The following is a 22,305-nucleotide window of genomic DNA, read 5'->3' as shown; positions in this document are numbered from 1 at the left end:
GTCTGACTTAACGTGGAAGTCGACAGACGATCCGGAGTTCGCTTATTAGCGACATATGGCATATGGCATTAGGCATATGACAGCGTCACCTTTGGATTGGGGTAATTTCACTGAGAGTTGTCTTTTCTCCGCCCGACTACAATTTGCTAGCATCCATGGCAGACACATGACCGTACCAGCACCTGTTTCGAACCGCCCTCCCGGAGAGAATACTATTATATTATATTGCACTATTGCAAACACTATTATATTTGCAAGACTACGATAAAATAGCCTGTATACGCGGTTCAGCCGAAAAACCCAGCGACGAAAAACAAACGCTTCCCGTTTTCTCTCCTGCTTTTGCGTCAGCTTCTAAGGGCTTTGCACTAACACAAACGAGAAAAAACCAGCTTTTTGACGGGGCTTTTTTTTGCCCTCAGCTATAAGAACGACTGCGCTTATATATATGTATATGTATGGCTACAGCCTTTTTAGAGCACGAACTTTGCAGTGAACAGTACCGAATTGCGTTATGTCGAATATCACTGCTTTGTGTGTTTCTTGTGTTTGTGCGCAAACAGATCACGTCGGGGTCACTAATATGTTTACAGAAAAACATCAATTATATCACTTTGATATAAATAAAGACGCACGTAACAGTAAATTAAATGTGTTAAATGTTTATAGGCTCTGCACACTGAGCCCATCCCAGGGGAATGGTGGGATATTTTGACAGATGTGAAACTCCACTTCACACTGTCACCATCCATCCATATTATTATTATACACTATAACCAAATTAATAAATAACATCTATATCTATTAAACCACAGGAATTTGCTGCTCCTTCTTCCATTTTATATATATTTTCCAACTTTCGACATTTTTCATCTGTTTTGGAATGCTTGGAACGTTAAAACCTTATGGACCATCCCCGAAATGGATGGTGGAGCTCGTCAGTGTGAATATCCTAGTATACTGTGTTTGTGGTCGGCGCTACTCCGACAGCGCGGCCCGGCTGCAGCAGCAGCCAAAAGCTCAGATCAAGCGCAAGACCGACAAAGCTAACCAGTGAGCAAGATTTAGCGGGGAAAGCGCTAATGGAGCGATATTTAAAAAACATGCAAAATAGCATAAACAAACAATGATGCTCAATTTGTTGTGTTTCATTTGCATTGTTCCAAATCATAAATTACTTGCTAACTTATCAAATGTTTTTTTAAATTAATCGAAAAAATTGTTTTTCGATATAGGCGTAGCCATTTTCTTAAGAATCAAACAAAGGTCGCGTAAAACTATTTATTAGGAAAAATGGGGACATTAACTGATTTTGGACAGATTGCTTTAAAATGGGATCCAAAAAATTTAGAGATACGTACCATGTCAGTAGAAAAGACATTGGAACCACTTGTGCTTCAAGTTACAACTCTTGTAAACACCAAAGGTCCCAGCAAAAAGAAAAAAGGTAAAAGCTACCGCTAATTTTACAAAACTACGGTCTTAATAATTAATAAAATAAAAAGGTATTTAATAAAAAAATAAAAAGGTATTTCTGTAATCAATAAATAAAATTTGCATGGACACGCAACTTACATACACGGCAGGTCATGGATATGTATCTGTCTATTAGGCGATGGTATACACATACATATGTATAAGATGGTATTGCCTTTTTTAATTACTTTGAACGGATACCATACTTTAAAAAGGATATTTTTTTGTAAAAAAAACTAACCAATCTGATTTCGAGCAATTCCAGCGCATTAAGTGATCTGTATGTATGTCTGTTAGTATGTCTCTTGATGCTTCAATCATCATAAAATATGTATACATATATTAATATAATATTGAAACTAAAATATAAAAAAAAAGGTTTTTTGTCCGAATATGTTGTGCGTAAAAAAGTGGCCGTTTTGATACTTTAAGTTTTTTCATATGCCAAAGAAAGTTTTTTTTTCTGTTTTTATGTTTAAAATTAGTATTAGTATCATTGATCTTCATAATGAAATAAAATATTTTTGTTAAAGTTAAATAGTTTTCAAGTCATTTATAAAGAAAGTTGAAATAGACGGGTGTCCGAATAAATGTTGGCCTGACTGTATGTGTGTATATCTTCTATGAACTTTCACTGCGGTTCATCTTCATTGGACGTACCACCTTCATGAAATGTCATGACATCGTTCTATATCCATTAGATCGGTAAATTTAAACCTCACTTATTATCTAATGGATGCGACCAAAAATATGAAAAAGAAATTTTAAAAGAAAAGCAGCTCAAAAAATTTGTCTTCGAATCCGGCATACTTAAAAAAGAGAACAAAAGTAATTGTATTTAGCAGGGAACTGTAACAAGTTTAAAAAAATTGCAGTATAAAAATGAATTTTTAATTAATTTAATAAAAAAAGACAATTTCAATTCAAAGAGATCCTTTTCCTTAAGATATTGTTCAAAAAAAAGAGCATGTATCCACTCTTGCACGCTTCAAATTTGTTGTTCCAAAGGGCCTTAGCTTTTATCATATTCTGAATAAGTATTGGCATGCTCTCGACTAAATTTAGTAGGTGCAGGCCAGGTATCATGCGCCACTCCCACTTCAAGCGCTCCCAAAGACACCCAATCCCTTTAGTGCAGACTCGTACTTTTCCAATGTTTTTTAAACAGAGCCCATCGATTTTCAATGGGATTTAGATCTGAACTATTCAGCAGGCCACTGGAATGAATAAATTATATGAATTAATATTCATAGATTAATAGATTAAAATAGTTTTGGAACGTCGTCGGCGCATCAGACGAAAAGAGGTGGAAAAAGTAATTTTCTGATTGAGTACTTTCGATGATTTGAATATTTAAATTTGAATTTTTTTAAAATAATGGAACCTTTCAGAAAATAGAATTTTCAGTTCAGGAGGTATGAGCATTCAAAGATGAATGCTAGTATCAGTATCTAGCAATTTACTCGGTTAGTATGCAGATACTGCGTCTTTCGGGTCAAATGCAAAATAACAGTAAACAAAAATTTGACTTAATTTTTTTTTTTTTAAGTTTTTGTTTGATTTTTTAGGATAAAAGCTCGTGAAACTTTCTCAACAATATAAATGTCTAACGAAACACATTAGAAATTTGAATTTAAACGTGTTTGTTTATCCTTACATAAATTAAAAATTCACTCTGGTATTCACTTTTATTATTGTACGGAAAAATTCATTCTAGGTTTGTAGTCTGAAAGTAAAATGGTTTTCTATTACATTTAATTCTATGAATATTGAAGAGTATGAATTAGTTAATTAGTGACAGCCTTTACATATCCTTCAATTAGTGCCAGATACCCAACTCTAAAATAAAAAAAACATCCCCAGACCATCCTGCCTTACCATTCGTTTTAGGCATTAACTTTTATAGCGTTCTCCGACCTTGCGATGATCATTCGTCCTACTTTTTCAACATCGCGTTTAGCGAAATTTCGTATAAAATTGTTTAAAGAAGACCTATCCCAAGTTTGGGGCGAATCCTGAGAAAACTAATGTTTTCTGACCGCAATGCAATATAGCTGCCCCATCGACTTAAAGTTACATAACACGAGTCTCCAAATTTCACTGTCCGCCACTATAAATACATCTGTATGTTAGATATGACTCTTGTCTTGGTCCTACAAATAACGGTTGACACTTTCGAAGTGTCTGAAAAAAACCTCTCATTTACGGACACGTTGAGAAAAGAGACAGAAAAGACCAGATCAAATCTGTTTTTGCTCAACTCGCTCAAGCCAAGACCGATTTTTTCACATCTCATTTGCTACACTTTTTGGTTTTGCTCATCTACTGACACTTTTTCTGTGAGCGCTTGAACAAAAGTGTATCTCTAAGTTGTCTCTAAGTTTGTCTACAGCAAAGGGAAAAAGTGTTGACCGTTGTTTGCGAGCTTTGCTCTTAACCCAATACGGGTCGCTCCCAAACTTTTGGAAACACCCAAACCGTGTAAAACCAGAATTAGGTTTACATATCATAACATAACTTAAGACCGTAAGCCATAATGTTACCACCAACGTGATACTCCCTTAAGCTCAATTTCTATTCTGATAGGGAATGCATTTTATAAAAACGACGGCATTTGTGTAGGTCAGAAAATTTCAAAAATTGTAAATTTTATTTAAGGCTTATTGATTTTATTTTTTAAGGTAAATCCAAACGTGCCAGTGCATTAGTTGCAGCGGTTGAAAAAGCTACAGAAAACTTTATTCAGAAGGGAGAACAGATTTCCTATGAAAATCCAGACATTACACAAGAAATGCTCACCGCTGTCGATGAAGTACGTAAAACCGGAGATGCAATGAGCATTGCAGCCAGAGAATTTTCTGAAGATCCGTGCAGCTCGCTAAAAAGGGGAAACATGGTTCGAGCAGCCAGAAATTTGCTTTCAGCTGTAACTCGTTTATTGATATTAGCTGATATGGTAGATGTTCATCTGCTATTGAAATCACTTCACATAGTGGAAGATGATTTAAACAAACTTAAAAATGCATCCAGTCAGGACGAGCTTATGGAGAACATGAGGGTATGTCTGAAGTCCTATTTTTTATTTTGCTGTCTCATTTATCTGTGTTTTTCATTTACCCTTAGCAATTCGGGCGAAATGCAGGAGAACTTATAAAACAAGCAGCAAAGCGTCAACAAGAACTTAAAGATCCCCAATTGCGGGATGATTTAGCAGCCGCTCGAGCTATGCTTAAGAAACATTCCACTATGCTTCTAACCGCATCCAAAGTCTATGTTCGTCATCCGGAGCTGGATCTAGCAAAAGTAAATCGAGATTTCATTCTAAAACAAGTTTGTGATGCTGTAAACACCATTAGCGATGTCGCTCAAGGCAAGTCATCTCAACCGACAGACATATATAGCGGCGCCGGGGAGTTGGCTGCTGCTTTGGATGATTTTGATGTAAGTATAATTCATTAACGATGATCGGTATAACTGCTTCCATTGCACATACACCAAAATAACCAAATACAAAAATTAACAAAAAAAAAAAAAGCGAATCAAAAATTAGCACAGAATATGTCGATCACAAATTCCAATTATGAAACTATATATGTAACTATTCTATAGTTGCATATAATAGCTATAACTATAAGAACAGGTCAAAAAGATAAATGGCACTTTGAAATCCTCGGAAGAAATATCCGTTTTTACTACGATCAGAATCCGACCGGAAATTGTACGACTCTTGGGTTGAATCTCTTGGAAGAAATTCATGCAGAGGCCATGTTTACTGTTCCAGTGGTTTAGATATAAGATAATCGGGGAGGAGAATTATAATGAAGGAGATGTTACGCTTATCGGTAAAACCTCCGAAAAACGACCTGTATAAATTAGCTTTATACTTTTATAAATAATATAATTGTGAACAGAGTATTTAAAACTAAGTTCATCTTCAGGTCTTTTCTTCTTGTTTTCATGAGCACCAAAATTGATTGATGACTACATATGCTGCATTATTTGCTCTCATTCGTAACTAATTTTATTTAATGTGTAGGAAGGTATTGTTATGGATCCCATGACCTACAGTGAGAAGCGTTCTCGTCAGCTACTGGAAGAACGCCTGGAGAGCATTATAAGTGCAGCAGCGCTAATGGCGGATGCCGACTGTACAAGGGATGAGCGACGAGAAAGAATTGTCGCTGAATGCAATGCTGTACGACAAGCTTTACAGGATTTACTCTCCGAATACATGTCCAATGTAAGAATTACCGCAATATTTATACTTTACGTCTAAAATTATTTAAAAAATGAACTTCAGATAAGTCAAAAAGACAACAGCCCCGGACTGGTTCGTGCGATTGACCAAATGTGTCGCAAAACTCGGGATTTACGGAGGCAGCTGAGGAAAGCTGTTGTTGATCATGTTTCCGACTCATTCTTGGAAACGACTACACCCCTTCTGGATTTGATTGAAGCTGCTAAAAGCGGCAATGAGAAGAAAGTGCGCGAAAAAGCCGACATTTTCACCAAACATGCTGAGAAGCTTGTAGAGGTAGCCAATCTGGTGTGTAGCATGTCTAGTAACGAAGATGGTGTTAAAATGGTTCGGTATGCTGCTGCCCAGATAGAAAGTTTATGCCCACAAGTAATAAATGCAGCATCCATCTTGACTGTGCGCCCAAACTCAAAAGTTGCTCAAGAAAACATGACCGCCTATCGCCAAGCATGGGAGGTCCAAGTTCGTATTTTAACTGAAGCCGTCGACGACATTACTACCATTGACGACTTTTTGGCAGTATCTGAGAATCATATTCTTGAAGATGTAAATAAATGTGTAATGGCCTTACAAGTGGGCGATGCTCGAGACTTGCGCGCAACTGCTGGATCCATTCAAGGGCGTTCCGCTCGAGTTTGTAATGTTGTTGAAGCTGAAATGGATAACTACGAACCATGTATTTATACCAAACGGGTTCTGGAAGCGGTTAAAGTTCTTCGAGAGCAAGGTATGGAATTTAAAAAGGCCACATTTCAGATAAAAATAATTTTCGCATAGGTAGACAGTTTCTGTACTTTGCAGTTTATGGTGTGGAGTCTCCGAAAAAACATGTTTTATTATTTTAGCACTAGCTTAAAGAACAGTTTTAGATTTTTAAATCGAGTTTTAGTCGCGTTTTTTAGATGCGGTTCGCAGATGAGATTTCATAGAGGTCTCGGAAGTAGCAATTTTAGTTCGGTTTTTTATGTTTTTGCCATAATGTTTCAGAACACACCTAGTTGTACCAATTTTATCACTTATTATTCATTATTTTTCAATGTGAATGTCGTATTCATGTGTCGCATTTTTTAAGAACGAGTTATGTCAATTACATTTTTTTTCCTCAATCTACTTTGATGAATATTATTATTTTTTTTTTTATTCAAAATTCAAATTCACCGTTTTCTTTGGCTTGTGCCGGAAATATTGGTGACTAAAGTGTACATTTTTGTGTTTCGAATTCAAGTGTCGAGGAGTATATATGTATGTATATTTTTATAAACGTAATTAGAAAATGCTTTAGAGGAATACAGAGAAAGTGAGACAAAGCTACCAGTATATTTCTAGATTCTAGTAGATCTGTAATCTGCATTCTCTGCCTACTTGATCTACCCAATCCGTTATAATATGATACAAATTCGTTTCTTCCAGTAATGATTAAATTTGAACAACGAGTGGAAGCTGCTGTTGGAGCTCTTTGTACTAATACTAACAAAGATGTCGACGAAAATGAGTTCATTGATGCCTCCCGACTGGTTTACGATGGAGTTCGCGAGATTCGCCGCGCCGTTTTAATGAATCGAGTAAGTAGAGTAGTGGCTACCAGTTATTTTCCTTTTCCCTGCATGTTACATATAATATATTAACTGATTATAAATAGCACTACGTAACAAAATTTATCTTTTTAGGCATTTAAAAAGGTACAACCCTTGAAAAACATTAAAAGAATACGTTATTTTAAGTTTCTTTAAAAACCATATCATGACAAAACCCTTTTTTGACCCAAATTGTACACAGCACGGAATATAGTTATTCTGAAAAGCAAAATCTTTTTATTGTATCAACTTTTTTGGTTCCCAAGATAACACAGCCATCGTGCGCGGCTGACCAGAGTATCATAACCCTATAATTATTTTATTCCCTGAACACGAATCCAAGAACAGATTTGTTCCATCACGTCAGGTTTTTTTTTTTCCTAACCTCAAACATATTTGAAAAATTAATCGGATTCGCTTCACTCGTGGGCTGTGTTTTCCAAGCAAACGATACAAAATTCATCTAAATATATTACTAAATTTTGTAAAAGTACTGTCAACTGATTCGACAGATTCTGATAGGTAGGTCTACAGAGTTCAGTTTATTAAGCATTTAAGACAAGTACCATATTTATATTGTACATTTTGTGTATTGTATATTTATATTATAACAATTTTGTTTAAATAATTTCACTTTATTTATAATTTAATTTTAGAGTTCAGAAGACCTAGACACAGATACAGAATTTGAGCCTGTAGAAGACTTAACCTTGGAAACACGAAGCCGATGTAAGAGTTTTCCACTTTAATTTTTGTATGCTTGCAGTATTAAAGCTTGATTTATCTTTCAGCAAGTGCACATACTGGGGATCAGACTGTCGACGAATACCCAGATATTAGTGGTATTTGTACTGCTAGAGTGAGTTCAAATATTAATTGATATACTATACTATACTATTTATGGCACAAAATATTTTTATCAGGAAGCAATGCGGAAAATGACCGAGGAAGACAAACAGAAAATTGCCCAACAAGTGGAACTATTTCGTAGAGAGAAAATGACTTTCGATTCCGAGGTCGCAAAATGGGATGATACTGGCAACGACATCATTTTTCTAGCCAAGCACATGTGTATGATTATGATGGAAATGACCGACTTTACAAGGTTTGAAAAAATTGTCTATTATGTTTTCTTCTTTTCGTTGAAATGACTGCCAAAAATGGTACCCTAAAGAACATATCAGGTTATCGTCGATGCAAGGGTGGGAGTATTTAGCATGCATACATATATACAGAAAAGACACTTGCCGTTCGCTCGGGACAAAGTGCTGAGTGAGTAATAAAAGATAAGTGTACAAATCTGTCTTTACTTGCGCGAAGAAGGAATTGAGCAAATATATATTTGATCGGGTCATTTCAGTTTTTTTCTCAATGTGTCCGTAAATGATTTTTTTTTAGTGTAAGTGTAAGGGTCAACCTTTATTGGCGAGGTCTGGTCTTTAAAATTTGCTGCGATTGCTCTCCACTTTTACTCTACACATAGCTACCACAATTTCGGTGTTCGAGCTTTCAGAGTCGGCGATCCTATTTGTCCTATTTATATGTATGTATAAGAATACTGCTGGTTCTTGCACTTCTTGAACTTACACTCCCCGACACTTAAATACGACATACTAAAATGTACACTTTAGGCACCAATATTTCCGGCACAAGCCAAAGAAAACGGTGAATTTGAATTTTCCTCAAATCTCTATTCAATTTAGCAAAAATTAAAAAAAAAATAGTAGCAATATTCATCAAAGTAGATTGAGGAAAAAAATTTAATTGACATAGCTCAAAAAATGCGACACTTGAATACGACATTCACATTGAACAATTTTTTATTTTGGATATGGTCGCGACCGGACATCGAATAAATTATCCAAAATCAATTAGAGTGTCCTTATTACGAGAAAAAATTTGGGTTGTGGTAAGTCCTTTTTAAATGATGAAAAGTCGACAATAAAAGCCTCGAAGGAAGAAGTTTTTGGGTCTAATTTATAGCTATGTATTTTATGTATCAGAACTGCAATTTTTTTTACAAAAACCTCAACAAAAGTCATTTAAAAATTTAAGGGTGATTTTTTTAGTTACATAAGAATTGTAAAGTAAACAGAAAAATATAAAGATTGTGGTAAATGGAAAAGGACAATATGGTAAATTTAAAATTTATGCTACATTTTCTCAGAGGTCGTGGGCCCTTGAAAACTACCATGGACGTCATCAATGCCGCTAAGAAAATTTCTGAAGCAGGTACGAAACTAGACAAGCTAACCCGAGAGATAGCGGAACAGTGTCCAGAAAGTAGCACCAAGAAGGACCTATTAGCTTATCTGCAACGAATTGCTCTTTATTGTCATCAAATCCAAATTACTTCGAAAGTCAAAGCAGACGTACAAAACATAAGCGGGGAGCTAATTGTTTCTGGGGTAAGTAAAATAATAGATATTTGAATTGTACTTTATAATAATATTTTGATTTCATTCTCAATTGAAAGTTGGATAGCGCAACATCGCTTATTCAAGCTGCTAAAAATCTTATGAACGCAGTAGTTCTTACTGTTAAGTATTCCTATGTAGCTTCGACTAAATATACTAGGCAAGGAACTGTATCAGTACGTATAAGTATTTCTGAAATTTTACCCACGTTCATTTACAATTTTACATATTTATTTATTCAAGTCTCCAATTGTTGTATGGAAAATGAAAGCACCAGAAAAAAAGCCTTTGGTGAGACCAGAAAAACCCGAGGAGGTTCGAGCTAAAGTTCGAAAGGGCTCTCAGAAAAAAGTTCAAAACCCTATACATGCTTTATCTGAGTTTCAGAGCCCCGCTGATGCCGTATAAGGAAATTTAATTTAAATTTAGTTTTATAATAATCAAGTAAATTATATAAAATAAATTAAACATTAAAATATTTTAGTAAAAGTCTAAGTTACAGTTTCTCAATACTAAGGATTACAAAAAATCATAAATAAACATTGGTACTAAAACTTGTTCCACTGAGAGTTAGTCCATTTAACGGGTACTTGTGACTTCTTTTTCATGTCAATTGGCCTGACCTTGCGAGTCCGAACTCTGATTTGCACTCTCTGCACTTAGAGGATGTGCACTGGGAAACTCTATGCCCAGATTGAAGGCAATTAATGCACAGCTGCTTGACCTTTGCGAATTCGAACCACTCCAACACGGGTATCGCCCCAAATCCAATTGAGTCCAATTTAGAATCGAGTGGTTGGAGCCACAATATTGTGACGGACCTATTTCAGGCTGAGGTATGCACAGTCAAGTCCAGGGGACATCCACAAGAAATTTGTAGAAATGGATGGTGGGCTGATCTGTAGTTTTATTGCACGTTGGGAGAGGCGTTGTAACGAGTCCTTTTAGATTCATTACAATATATGCACTTTGGATCGATAGACTTTAGGACATCATAGTCCTGCTGCATAGACCTTGACAACGCCAGATGTACGATCATAGAGTTAGCAACCTCTTGCTCGTCTCCTAATGATAAGAGCGACTCGAAAATTGCTGACACGAAACCTATAACTAAGCGCAGAGAAGAGGCGGACGGCATAGTCATGGCCGGGATTCGAAACAGCTGGGCAAGTGTATCGAAATATATTAAGCACTTGTTGTCATATACCCCCTTCAAAATTTCTATAGCCTTCGAATAGTTTTTATCTGTGACTTGGAATACCTGTATCGTTCCCAAGGCTTCATCGGACAAGCACGAAATGAGATGGTTGAATTTCTCAATATTGGCCAACGACCAGTCGGAAGCTACCAAACTTTCGAACAAATTAATAAATTGTTTATATTCCGCGTGCTTGCCGCTGAACTTTGGCAACTTTAATTTTGGCAAATTGGAACGGTGCTGCACGGGAACTAAAATTCCTTGTGGTTGGGAAGACCTGTTTGGCGCTGCCGACATGTACAACGCCTTTGTAATCAGACACGTTTCTTCTAATTCCGACCTTTCCGAGTTATCTGGATCTACACTGTCGATCTCGGACTGCAGGGCCACTTCTTTGGTAATGTATGACTCTAATGATTTCCAAACGACATTGGATTTGTAGTGGATCTAGCGAAATTGCACCCTCCTCGAAGGCTATTCTCATTCGATTAATATCTTCGGTAACCTTGTCCCGCTGCGTATGTAATTTGGTCAGTTTCGCGCTTCCACACATCCAGCCCGCGTTTGTCTTCTATTCACTATTCTTTTAGCCATTTCGTTTTTTGTTTTAATTTATTAAATATAAGGCAATAAAATGTTTAAATAAAATATTCGAACGCTTGAACGAAAGCACTTCGAACTGTTCTAAGCGAACGCTACCAACAGCAAAGCTTTGGCTCGAACCACGATCGACACGATACGAAGCGTGCGATGCGCGAAACGCTAAGCGCGCGCAGAAATACGTATGTAAGTTAAAAGACGTTAAGTTAAGTTGCCGAAGACGAAGCGGCAAACAATGTTCTACTTAATCCCACAAATTTAAGAGAATGTTAACCATTTCCACGAACAAATAACGGCAATGCGCATTGACTTACCGCTGCAAGGGTCAACGTTTTCTCGAAACGAAAGTTACGTTTATCTATAGCATCACTCAAGAGGCCAGAAAATCCAGCGCATTTTGCGTGCACCACGCTGTCGCAGAGCCAGAAGGGAACATTCGGCTGATCGTGGGTAATCTGCTTCTTACAATTTTTTTTTGGCGAAGACCACAGCGTATTCTATTTTTATTATTTATTTATTTACAAATTTGCAACAAAAAATTTCAAAAAAATTGGTATCAGACCAATGTGCCAGACAATGCTCAAAGCGGAATTAGTAAAAAAGAGAGCAGGTTAAATAGCGGTTATAGCGAGAGGTACTAAACAGAGAGAGCTATTGCTCAGAAAGTTTAAAGAGCGAGAGAGAAAGAACAGTTGTTTGAGTTTGGATAATAGGGAGAGAGTGATAGCTACAGCAAAGGCTACGGGATAAGAGCGGCTTAAGCGCTGCGTGAGCGTACTTAACGAAAGCAACACTTCTGAACTTCCTTCGGTTTTATTGGCCGACCTTTACTTACGAAATAAGATTCATTTGCATCACAAAACTGCTTCATAGTAAAAAAGTGCATTGCTGCAATACTGTTTTGCTATTCGCGGTGCTGTAGGCCTGATTTAAAGTTTGTACCGCGCGCCAAGGGCGGACATCCGGAAACAGTACTCCTTCACTGTTCTCTTCGATCGTCTGGTTGTATTAGCCATATTAAAATGGACTTCTTCTTCTTCGTCTGGGTTAGCTTCATTCTGTACCTGTAATCTTGTATAGTTGCAGCGAAGTTGTTTCATGTGGTGTGTAGAACAGGCGAAGAATCGAACCACATTTTGTTGGGACCCTTTGACCGATGCTTGCCTAACGTTCAGCGTCTCCTCATGTTGACTAGTAATTCCAGCTCCTTGTGGCAAACTTACGTCTTCAGATTTTTCATACTCAATTAGTCGTTGTATTAATTCGGGTCTGGACCCAGAAAACGCCAAGTTCCTCTCTCGTATCAGGAACCTTAACTAGTCACCCCTAAGTTCCCCTATTTCCACCATTTTTCTTAATATGCTTGTCACTCTCTCAATGAATTTTGTCTGCTTTTAAGCTTTTCTTGAGCTTCTCTTACAACTTTTTTGCTCTACACATAACCACTGAGAACTGTGAAGGGATGTCTTTTTGATTAATATTATAGTGTTTATTGATAATGAGAGTTGAAAATATATGTACATAAAGTTCTTAATTTTATCTGTTTTGCGTCGCTTCCTCTTTTTTTCTGGTTATCTTGAAACTATCGATGTTAATGTCTATGCTGACACAGCCACACTGCGGCTCGTTCGCCATGCTGAGTATCTCGTCGTCATCTATCCGGTGAGAGATCATCCAGTCCTTTACCTCTTCTATGAAGGTTACGGGATTGGGACCCGTCGAACCGCACGCTCGGGAACCAACCAAAGAGAGGCCCCAGTCCCTGGCTCGAACGGGTCCGCGCTACGCTGTCCTTCCTCTGCTGCCCCGGGTATTAGAAATAGGTTTCCGAAAAATGTAGTCCCTGGTATTTCCGTGTCACCTAAAGTTTAATTGGGGGATCTGCAAAAAACTAGACTGAAATTGTCCTTGGCACCGGAAAAGGGATTGATAAAAAGTAACCGATACGAAATTAATAAAACCGATTGATTGTATATAATGAAAGCATGTCTAATTTTATTAGCAAATTTAATAATTTAATAAATAGTTAAGTACATTTTTCAGTCTTCTAGAAAAATTATATATTCGGACTACGCCTATTTTCATCTGAAAATTCTTTAAACGAAAGTTATAAACCTTTTTGTGTCTATTATTAATTCTAAAAATCTTAATAAGACCTAATCCAGCGGTTTACTGTAAGAGGTGAAAAGATATATGTATTTATAAATGAATAGTTTATATGTATGTATGTTCGAGTCTTTGCAAGATATTATGCTCTTGGCCACAATACTAGAGGAAAACATTTAGCCGGCAAGGCTACACTGGCATGATTAATATTAATTTTGGATATATCAGCACTGGTAATATTATAAGACTGCACAATATTTGCTAATAAAACGAACCCAAATCCCCGCACTAGATTTTGTCCTATGCACGTGCGCTTGCCTATACTAAAAGGTAGGAAATGAGGAATATTTTTTTTTAGTTGGTATCCACATTTATCATTAAATATATTTTTGCTTTTTTTTGAATTTTTTGTACTTGTTAACTTATCAATAATTATTTTGTGTACATGCGTGTCTTTTTCGAACTCAATACCGGAGTCGGATCCCTCAGAACCGCGTCTATTGTCGTTACATTTTACAACTTTCCAGATGTTCCTTCTATAATTTTCATCAAGAAATCGTTCTGGTTCAAAATGGTCGGGAGAGTTCCAATATTTTTCACTCATATTTAACATATAATTATTAATGAAAATGATAGTGCCTCTAGTTACGCCAAATCCAGCAATAGCTGTGTCTTCCATTGCTACATGTGGAACAATAGGTGATGACGAATATCGCAGGACCTCAAAAATTGTAGCCATTGTATAGGGCATTGCGTCCATGTCATAAAGGTTTATTCTGCGACGTCCTTTATTTGTAACGATATCAGCTTCATGTTCAATTCTACGACCAATCATTGGATTTTTGGCTATGTATGCAAGTGCTAACATAACCAGATTTCCGACAGCAGAGTGGCCACCAATAAAATCTTCGAGCATAAATATAATCGTGTTACGCGATACATTCTGGTCTTCTTTAAGACTTCTTAGCAAGGCATCTGTGAAGTCATTTTCAGGTTCGTCTAAATCGAGCATTTCTTCGCGTTGATGAATAACCCTATCCAAAATAAATTTACGTATTGTTGTAGACCATTGCACTATTTTTTGAGTATGATTCTTATAAAACGGTAGCATCCATGGTAGGAAATCTAAAGAATATCCTTGGTTAATTTCCCAAAATATTTCGTCAAAATATCTCACTATTCGCCGAAACTCCTTGTCATTATAATCAAACCGTATTGAGCACATATATTGGCAAAACATATTGGCGCTAGCTCCAAGAATTATTTTTTTTATATCGAAGGGTTTTCCCGGTTGGGCTTTATTCAGCTCACGCATTAAGTGATTGATCTCATTGCAGCCTATATGAGACATTTTATTAAAATACGGAGACGATTCCCGCGGAGAACAATGCCGTCGAGCTAAGTTTCGCCGTTTTTGTTGCAAGTTTGACCAGTCGCACAGCGCAAGTGCTATAAAATGTAAATAGAAATATACATATTACTTATATACATATATATATATCGGATTTTAAAAAAGTCGTATCGTATATAACATCTATGTATTCGTATTATATGTAGATGTATTCGTTATATTAAGTAGTATCTAATACACATGGAAATTCATACAAAAAACACAACAAAACTCATAAATAATAATATAATCTATTGGCTTCTCAAAACCGTTGTGATCGGATGAATATTATAGCGGGCATGAGGAACATAAGCGGGGCAGATTATCTCGCCCACTCACACTTTGTCCGGCATGAACTCAAGAAGAGAGCACCATCATCTTTATCTCCTTCCTTGATAGGTCACCCTCAGTGAGATTCGTAAAAAAAAAGTGAAAAAAGCTAGCTGCCACACCTGCACGTTGATGGTTGTTTATTGTATATTGGTAATTAAGCTCTCGACATGATGCTGAGATTGCAATTGAGAGACTCATGAGGGATACAGGGTTATCGAAAAAGGCATTCTTTGGTCCTTGAAAATTCCTTTACGCTGAAGATGTTGAGCATGTTACAACGCGAATTCTGCATTTTTTCTGATTTTTTATGATTGAGATTCAGCAAACTATGTCGTGTAGACAATCAATCAATTCAATTTCAATAAATTTGTACATATCATTCCTGTTGGATGAGGACTTAGGAAGAGTGAAACTTGAAGTTAATCCTGATGCCGAATAACTACACTATGGACGATGACATGCAATGACTGCATCTTAAAAGAGGCGATGCAAGTACTGCACCGTCAAGTAGACAGTGTGACACCAGCAGAAGGCTGTTACGCGAGGATCCCAGGCGAAACGCAGCCCTCCTCCCGCCCAACCGAGCGAGGGGCGCTGCCGCATGACGCGCGACGTGTTAACCGAACCGAACGCGAACATGGAGGAAAGATAGCTGTTAAACTAATATTCGAGGACCTTTGACCACCTCTTTATAAACCCAAGCACGCCCATGGCCTTATTTACCATGGTAGAAATGTGTTCGGAAAACTTTAACTTGGGGTCTAACATAACACCCAGATCATCTACCAGAGTAATTCTCTCAAGAGAACCACCAAATAGGGTATAGGGAGCCAACAAAGGGCTAGAACGATGAAATGTCATAACTTTGCATTTCGAGTCATTGAGGTTTAACAGTTTACACAACACCATGACTGACGGATTACAAACGAGAATGAAATAAAATGTCCTTACACTAGGCCCAGAGTTTAAAATCATCCTCATACATATGTACTCGTGTGTATGTTAATAACGACGGCAAATCATTAATAACGAGTGTGAGGATGAAGGGGCCTAGGTGGCTGCTATGTGGTACTCCTGAAAAAACCTTTACTGGTGAAGAGAGTGACTCTAAACTCTAACAAATTCGTGGTGGTTGATCGCCGCCTTATAAATCCATGCAGAGTTGGAGCTATACATAAGTGAATTGCAGAGGTGTCGCAAGTGCGGAGTTAAGACTTTCTCAAACGTTTTAGAAATATCGGATAACTTTGATATACTTTGATGCTACCTTTTTTATGGAGAGAAATTATAATCGATTCTTTCCAGATCGGGAAGAAGCAAGAAGATTAAATGGACAAGGTGAATAGTTTAAGCAAGGGTCCACACAGTGCCTCGGCGCAGTACCTGAGTACACAACATAGAACCCCATCTGGACCCGGTGAAAGCACCGGCTTAAATAGTCGAAGATCATGAAGTAAAGAACATTCATTTATCAAGGGACTGTAAATGCCGTTCGAACTCGGTAAATCTTATGGGGACGGATGACCAGAGTAGCTTTCCTCAGAATAGGTAGTCTCGAAAAATTGGGCAAAAAGATCTGTAATTGCCTGATCATTATTTGCCGACGTACTACGAAATGATAGCGAAGATGGGTGTGGGGACTTTCTATGATTACTGCTTACGAAGCTTTAAAACTGTTTTGGGTCCTGTGAAAAACTTATCCTGAATGGAGATAGGTAGTTCTTATTGCATTGAGCATTAAGAACTGAAAAGTTTGACCGAGCTATTACATAACGAGAGTGAGAGGTAGGAGAACCAACTTCTTGCAATTTTATATAAAGTCATGATTTTAAGTTTTTAGACTGGATAATTCTTTGGTAAACCAAGGGGGCTTTCCAGATCTAATCGGACAAGAAAGCGGGACACAAGAATCAAAAAATGTGCCAAGAACATTGTAAAAAATGTTTGTGCCTTTTGTGACATCAGTGCACAAGTACAAAGCGGACCAATCAAATTAAGCTTATTAAATTAAGCTTCGCAAACTTGGCTTTACGAAATCAGCGGACATATATATCTAGCGACACTTCGAAAGTAGGATGGTAGGCGTCTTAAGGTATAGTGAAGCAAGCCGTCAGCAAAGTCATGTCGTGACATTGGCACTAGGTTACTAGACTCGTTAACTGAAAACCAAACAGTACCAGGCGAGTTGAAATCACCAAGAACTATCATATGATCTTTATCTGATAAGTTAGAAATTACCTCATTAGATGTGAGGTCAGGGGCCTGCCGTAAAACAAAAACTTGTCGCTTTGGTGGAACCCCCACCACTGGTTGGGGCACCACAGGCCTAGTACCTGTGGTCACAATATCCGGAGGTTCGGAACTTCTATTCACTGGTGGGATCGGAATTCACGGGACAGATAGTGAGGTTGCGGACAACATGGAGACGAACGTTATTGGCTGCACGTTCTACGAGGCGATGAATTCGGCTACGAATCTGCACCGCCAGCAGCTGTCGTTGCCTGTGGGGTGGCAAACGAAATTAGCTGCAGCACACTTTGAGTGGTTGGAGTCAGTTTGACTGAGTGACTGTTGGCATTTGCAGATCGCTCAGAGTGACCGTTTTGCGCATCGGAGACTCATTCAGCAGTTTCGGACCGCTAAACTTAGCCTCCATGGCGCCTTTTGGCGTAGACCACAGCGAATTCCTTTTAATAATTCCATAAAAATTCCATATAATAATTATATTTATTTATTTAAAAATGTTCAATACAAATTTCAAAGCAACTGGGTATCAGATCAAAGTGCCAGACAAACCCTCAAAGCGGAATTAGTGTAAAAAAAGACCACAGAGGAGACTGGTTACAGCAAGAGCTATTAAGCGCTGTTGCTCAGAAAGTATAAAATGCGAGAGAGAAAGAACAGTTGCTTGCTTATGGCCGTTCGGCCCAGCTTAGATTCTCCATTAATAGTAGCTGTAGTAACTTGAGTTATAAATGAACAAGTCGATATCTATGTCATTGCATAGAAGACAGGAGAATTTAATGCAAACCTGGACATCCATAGCATAGTGGTTGTAGATATGAGAGTTAGATTTCACCTAAAGGGCTTATGTACTGCAGGTTGTTGTAAAGACTGGCTCCTCTTAAAACTAAAATAATAAAAAGCCTTTGTCATTTGTTCCAAAAAGGTAGCCACAACAGAAACAATCTTAGTCATACATCTTAGTCCTGTGTACTGAGCAAAATAAGCCCCAAAAAGAGAGTGCGTTGAGTGAATACACAAGCGTGCATAATTTATAGCCAGCAAAACGTGTCAAAACGGTAGGGGAAATTTGTAAACGCACTATTCATAAGCTGCGGACGAAACTGATTCTGTTTATAATCAAATTTACAGTTCTCAATTTGGAATTCGAAGCACCGTACAACGAGAAAACCCTGATGGTTGGATATATCAAATGAGAATTTGTTCGATTTTCCACTTTTGCAGATACAACTTCACCACTGTTGAGTATCAGGTGATGTCCTTTTACTCGTTTTATGACAGATTTGAAGAAAGGTGGATTAGAAATTGAAATAATTTTCATAAATATCAATATCAACTAAACAAAAACGGAACCTAGGTTATAAATGAAATATAAAAACGATTTTTCCAGCAGACTATCTGTGGGTTCTCAAAGATCTACGAGAATAGAACAGAAATCTGGTTAGACAGAGTACAGAGCTCTACTAAAATTACTGGTTGACTTTATCAAGTAAACGGCTAAAAAAACAAGGCGTTGTGAAAATATTCTATAACTGAAAATATTAAAGCAAAACTTTAACAAGCTACCATTCTCCATGGCTGCACCAATTATTTCAGTCGCATACGAACATACATACTAACGATTTACCTTTATTAACCATTCTTTGAAATTTTTAAACTAATAACCACATCTTCTAAGACTTTATAATGCATTTAGCTTGTACTTACAATTGTTTCGATCACCACCGAAGAGCTTGTGATATCGTATAAAATCCGGACGTCCACCAATAAATTTGCCATTTTTATTAAGAACTTCTCGAATTAAATCTAAGCTATTTACTACCAAGCATCTTGAGTGACCAAGAGTCAATGAATATATATCACCATACTGCTTTGTTAATGCTCCAAGACCCTCGAATGGGTTGCTTTTAAATCGACCTAATAGATCGAGGTTCCCGATAATTGGCCAGGGTTGCGGACCAGGAGCCTGACCAAACTTTCTAATTGCTTTTTCAGGAATGGAAAGCCCGATTCGAACAGTGGCTTTTTCATTGCACTTAAATATGATTAATATGTAAGAAATCACTATTGCTGTAATGCCAATAGCGATTATCAAATAGCACACCGAAAAAAACATGCTTGTTTCCTGCGCAAATTTTCACTCAAAGAATTTACTAGTTAGCTCAATATTCTCGACTAAACAGATAACTGTTTTTGCTACGTATTTATATGCACTCTCAGCGACAAAGCTTCTGTCGCATTTTTAACGTTCTTGTTATTCGAAGCGCTTTCTTTAGTCTTCACATTTGAATGTCTAAAGTTAAAGCGCAAAGTTATATATCATTCTTATTTGAATGTACATACATATGTACATGTATGTATGAGCGTACGTAAGTCAGATCAACGTGAGGCAACTAAAACCTAGGAAGTTAAAAGTACATATGTATGCAAATACATATATTCATGGGCATACACACACACTCGCACATTTATATTGATGTATGAACGTATTCAGGTGTTCTTAAGGTGGTGCTAAAAGTTTGATTTTACTCATGTTAAACGAATTTCCGATTTGATTAAATTTGGGAATGTCTGACAGTTCCTATTTTATTTAAAGTAATCCAAATTTAATATTTAGCTGTGTACATTTACAGGTAGCTTATTTGTACAAAATTAATAAGAACAAAACTAAATGGTTTTTGTAAAAAAAATATCTTTTGATATAGATATAAGATTGAGCAAAGATTTTTTTATTCTATTATATTTTAATGTCTAAGTTTAAATAAAAAAAATTTTTAAATTAAAAATATTACCTTTTCCTTTGTCCGCTATATTTCATTATCAATAGTATCATTCAATATAGAAAATTAACTTTTTGATCGTTTTACATTACATAAAAATTGTTTTATATATATTGTTTGTCATATATAGCCCTTTTCATATTCGTGCAGCTACCACTCTACAGGAAGCTTTCCGTGTAAAATTAAATAATACGAGCAAGAACGTTGTGAGTCGCGGCAAGCCCCGCGGCTCTACTTTTATACCCGGCTCCCATTTAGTATATACAATAAGCCAGGCTGCGGTTTTCATTTGCACAAAAGTTTTCCGATCTATTTTTTAAATCACATAAATTAGTGCTCCCATTTTCACAATCCGCAAGATTTCTCCAAATGAATCAATTAAACAGATTTTTATAAAAAAAAAATAGATACTTAATGATGAATTAACATAAATTGTACACCATTAATATGTAAGAAGCTTGTGCTTTCTGCATAAATAATTTTAGTTTAACCCAATCTTAAATTTGGATCGGAAATAACTCGTCAGGGCAAAAACACTTTTCGTTTTCGTGCTAACAGCTGCTAACAGCAACAAAGTAATCAGTTTACAGTTAAATTTCCATAGTAATGGTGTCAAATTTATGTTAATGCATCAATAAGTCATCTATGTTCCTTTTGCAATTATGATTCGTTTCGTTGTATTTATAGCCGTTTACTTATCATTTCGACGAGGAATATTTTTCCGTTTTGAAATCAGGAGCACCAATGTATGAGTTTTCAATTGGAAATCAGAATATTTTGTGAAATTGAAAACCGAAGCCTGCCTGATTCTGTTAGTTTCGTTTATTGTTAATTTAAATATATTTAATCTCTTGTATTTGGTTGCTAACCTTGCATTGATTTTGTTTTTTAGCTGGCTTTATTTTGTGTCTGATGAAAAGAAAACATTTGCTAGCAAAATTTTTTGCTGTTAGAGACACATTATTTAAAGCAAATTTAGAGATGAAGAATACCAAGAAATTAAAAAAATGCACCCTCTAAAAAAATAAAAAGTCAACTTTTTATACCCGATACTCAAAATGAGCCCGGCTGCAGCAGCATCAGCCGAATGCTCCGATCGAACGGAAGATGTGTCAAAGCTAACCAGAGCGCATGCTTTAGCGGGGAAAGCGATAATCGAGAGAGATAACAAAACATGAAAAAGAGCAAAACAAAAAAGGAAGCTCGATGGCATTTACTTTAGAACAATTCTGTTGCGTTCTGCTACGAAAAAATTGATTACCCTTTCAAAAATTTTTGATTTTTATAAACTTTTAGATATATTTATGTATGTATGTACATTAATAAGAAGTATATTCTGTGGCAGGAGCGTATTTTTGTATATGTATATGTATATCGCACTATAATCTTGAACTCGTAAGTAACTTACTCAAGCAACTCCTTTTAGAAGTTTGAACTTTACCTGGACTTAACTTCATCCTTTTTTTACCAGATACTCAAAATGCGAATAGTGGTATATTAGATATGTGCTGAAAGTGGATGTGTTTAACGTCCAGAAATAAACGTGTCCGGCCCCATAAAGTAAAAAATCAATTTGCACTGGCTACGTAGTGCACGACGACACGTTCTAATTGATTTTCTGGCTCTCTCGCACGAAATCTTTGTCGTGTTGTTCAAAGCTAGCTCCGCCTGGCGATATTGATTATGTATCGGGTATAAATGTGCTAATTGATTGTCCGTGATCTTGTGGACAATGACGGCCATGATGTTAGTGGTGAAAATCCGTAATTTCAGGACGAGTACCACCGAGAAACTTTCAGTTGATTTGGGATTTCGAAGTTGAAGCAGATTAGTTAGACGAGTAGTTACAAAATGCATTTGCGATCGCCAGCCCAACATTGCATGAAAGTTCCAGCGCTGTTTTTGACGAGAACGCCGACGTTGGCTAAT

The 22,305-nt window shown here is 36.8% G+C and overlaps 2 protein-coding genes across 3 annotated transcripts; one reads left to right on the top strand and one right to left on the bottom strand.

Annotated features, from left to right (window-relative positions):
- The first annotated feature begins 1,288 nt into the window (after positions 1 to 1,288).
- On the top strand, positions 1,289 to 10,279 carry LOC6591732 (catenin alpha). The gene is made up of 12 exons (XM_026990244.1): positions 1,289 to 1,447; positions 4,158 to 4,534; positions 4,600 to 4,917; positions 5,513 to 5,716; positions 5,777 to 6,461; positions 7,145 to 7,296; positions 7,965 to 8,037; positions 8,100 to 8,167; positions 8,232 to 8,413; positions 9,476 to 9,716; positions 9,785 to 9,901; positions 9,969 to 10,279. Exons 1-12 carry the CDS (start codon positions 1,294 to 1,296, stop codon positions 10,131 to 10,133), a joined length of 2,736 nt encoding a protein of 911 aa, XP_026846045.1. The 5' UTR covers positions 1,289 to 1,293; the 3' UTR covers positions 10,134 to 10,279.
- A 3,309-nt stretch (positions 10,280 to 13,588) lies between these two features.
- Positions 13,589 to 19,712, bottom strand: LOC6591731 (cytochrome P450 307a1). 2 transcript variants are annotated; one of them, XM_002016773.2, is made up of 2 exons: positions 19,304 to 19,712; positions 13,589 to 15,078 (listed from the first exon to the last, which is right to left on the bottom strand). In XM_002016773.2, the coding sequence occupies exons 1-2, from the start codon at positions 19,710 to 19,712 to the stop codon at positions 13,772 to 13,774; spliced, it is 1,716 nt and encodes a 571-aa protein (XP_002016809.1). In that variant the 3' UTR covers positions 13,589 to 13,771. The 2 variants fall into 2 exon arrangements, with proteins under 2 accessions (XP_002016809.1, XP_026849125.1); XM_026993324.1 differs by lacking the exon at positions 19,304 to 19,712 and having other exon boundaries at positions 13,591 to 14,754; positions 14,807 to 14,856.
- Positions 19,713 to 22,305: the final 2,593 nt, after the last annotated feature.

Source organism: Drosophila persimilis, unplaced genomic scaffold (genome assembly GCF_003286085.1).
Source record: "Drosophila persimilis strain 14011-0111.01,24,50 unplaced genomic scaffold, DperRS2 tig00000000-arrow-pilon, whole genome shotgun sequence".
Classification (NCBI taxonomy): Eukaryota; Metazoa; Arthropoda; class Insecta; order Diptera; family Drosophilidae; genus Drosophila; species Drosophila persimilis.
Note: the sequence above shows the minus strand (reverse complement) of the source record. Positions and strands in the feature narration are given on the sequence as shown.

Coding starts and splice junctions, on each gene's coding strand:
- LOC6591731 (XM_002016773.2), bottom strand. CDS start 19,712: ATGTTTTTTTCGGTGTGCTATTTGATAATCGCTATTGGCATTACAGCA. Junction 15,079..19,303: donor CGGTGGTGATCGAAACAATT/GTAAGTACAAGC, acceptor TACATTTTATAG/CACTTGCGCTGTGCGACTGG.
- LOC6591732 (XM_026990244.1), top strand. CDS start 1,294: ATGGGGACATTAACTGATTTTGGACAGATTGCTTTAAAATGGGATCCA. Junction 1,448..4,157: donor TCCCAGCAAAAAGAAAAAAG/GTAAAAGCTACC, acceptor TTATTTTTTAAG/GTAAATCCAAACGTGCCAGT. Junction 4,918..5,512: donor CTGCTTTGGATGATTTTGAT/GTAAGTATAATT, acceptor TTTAATGTGTAG/GAAGGTATTGTTATGGATCC.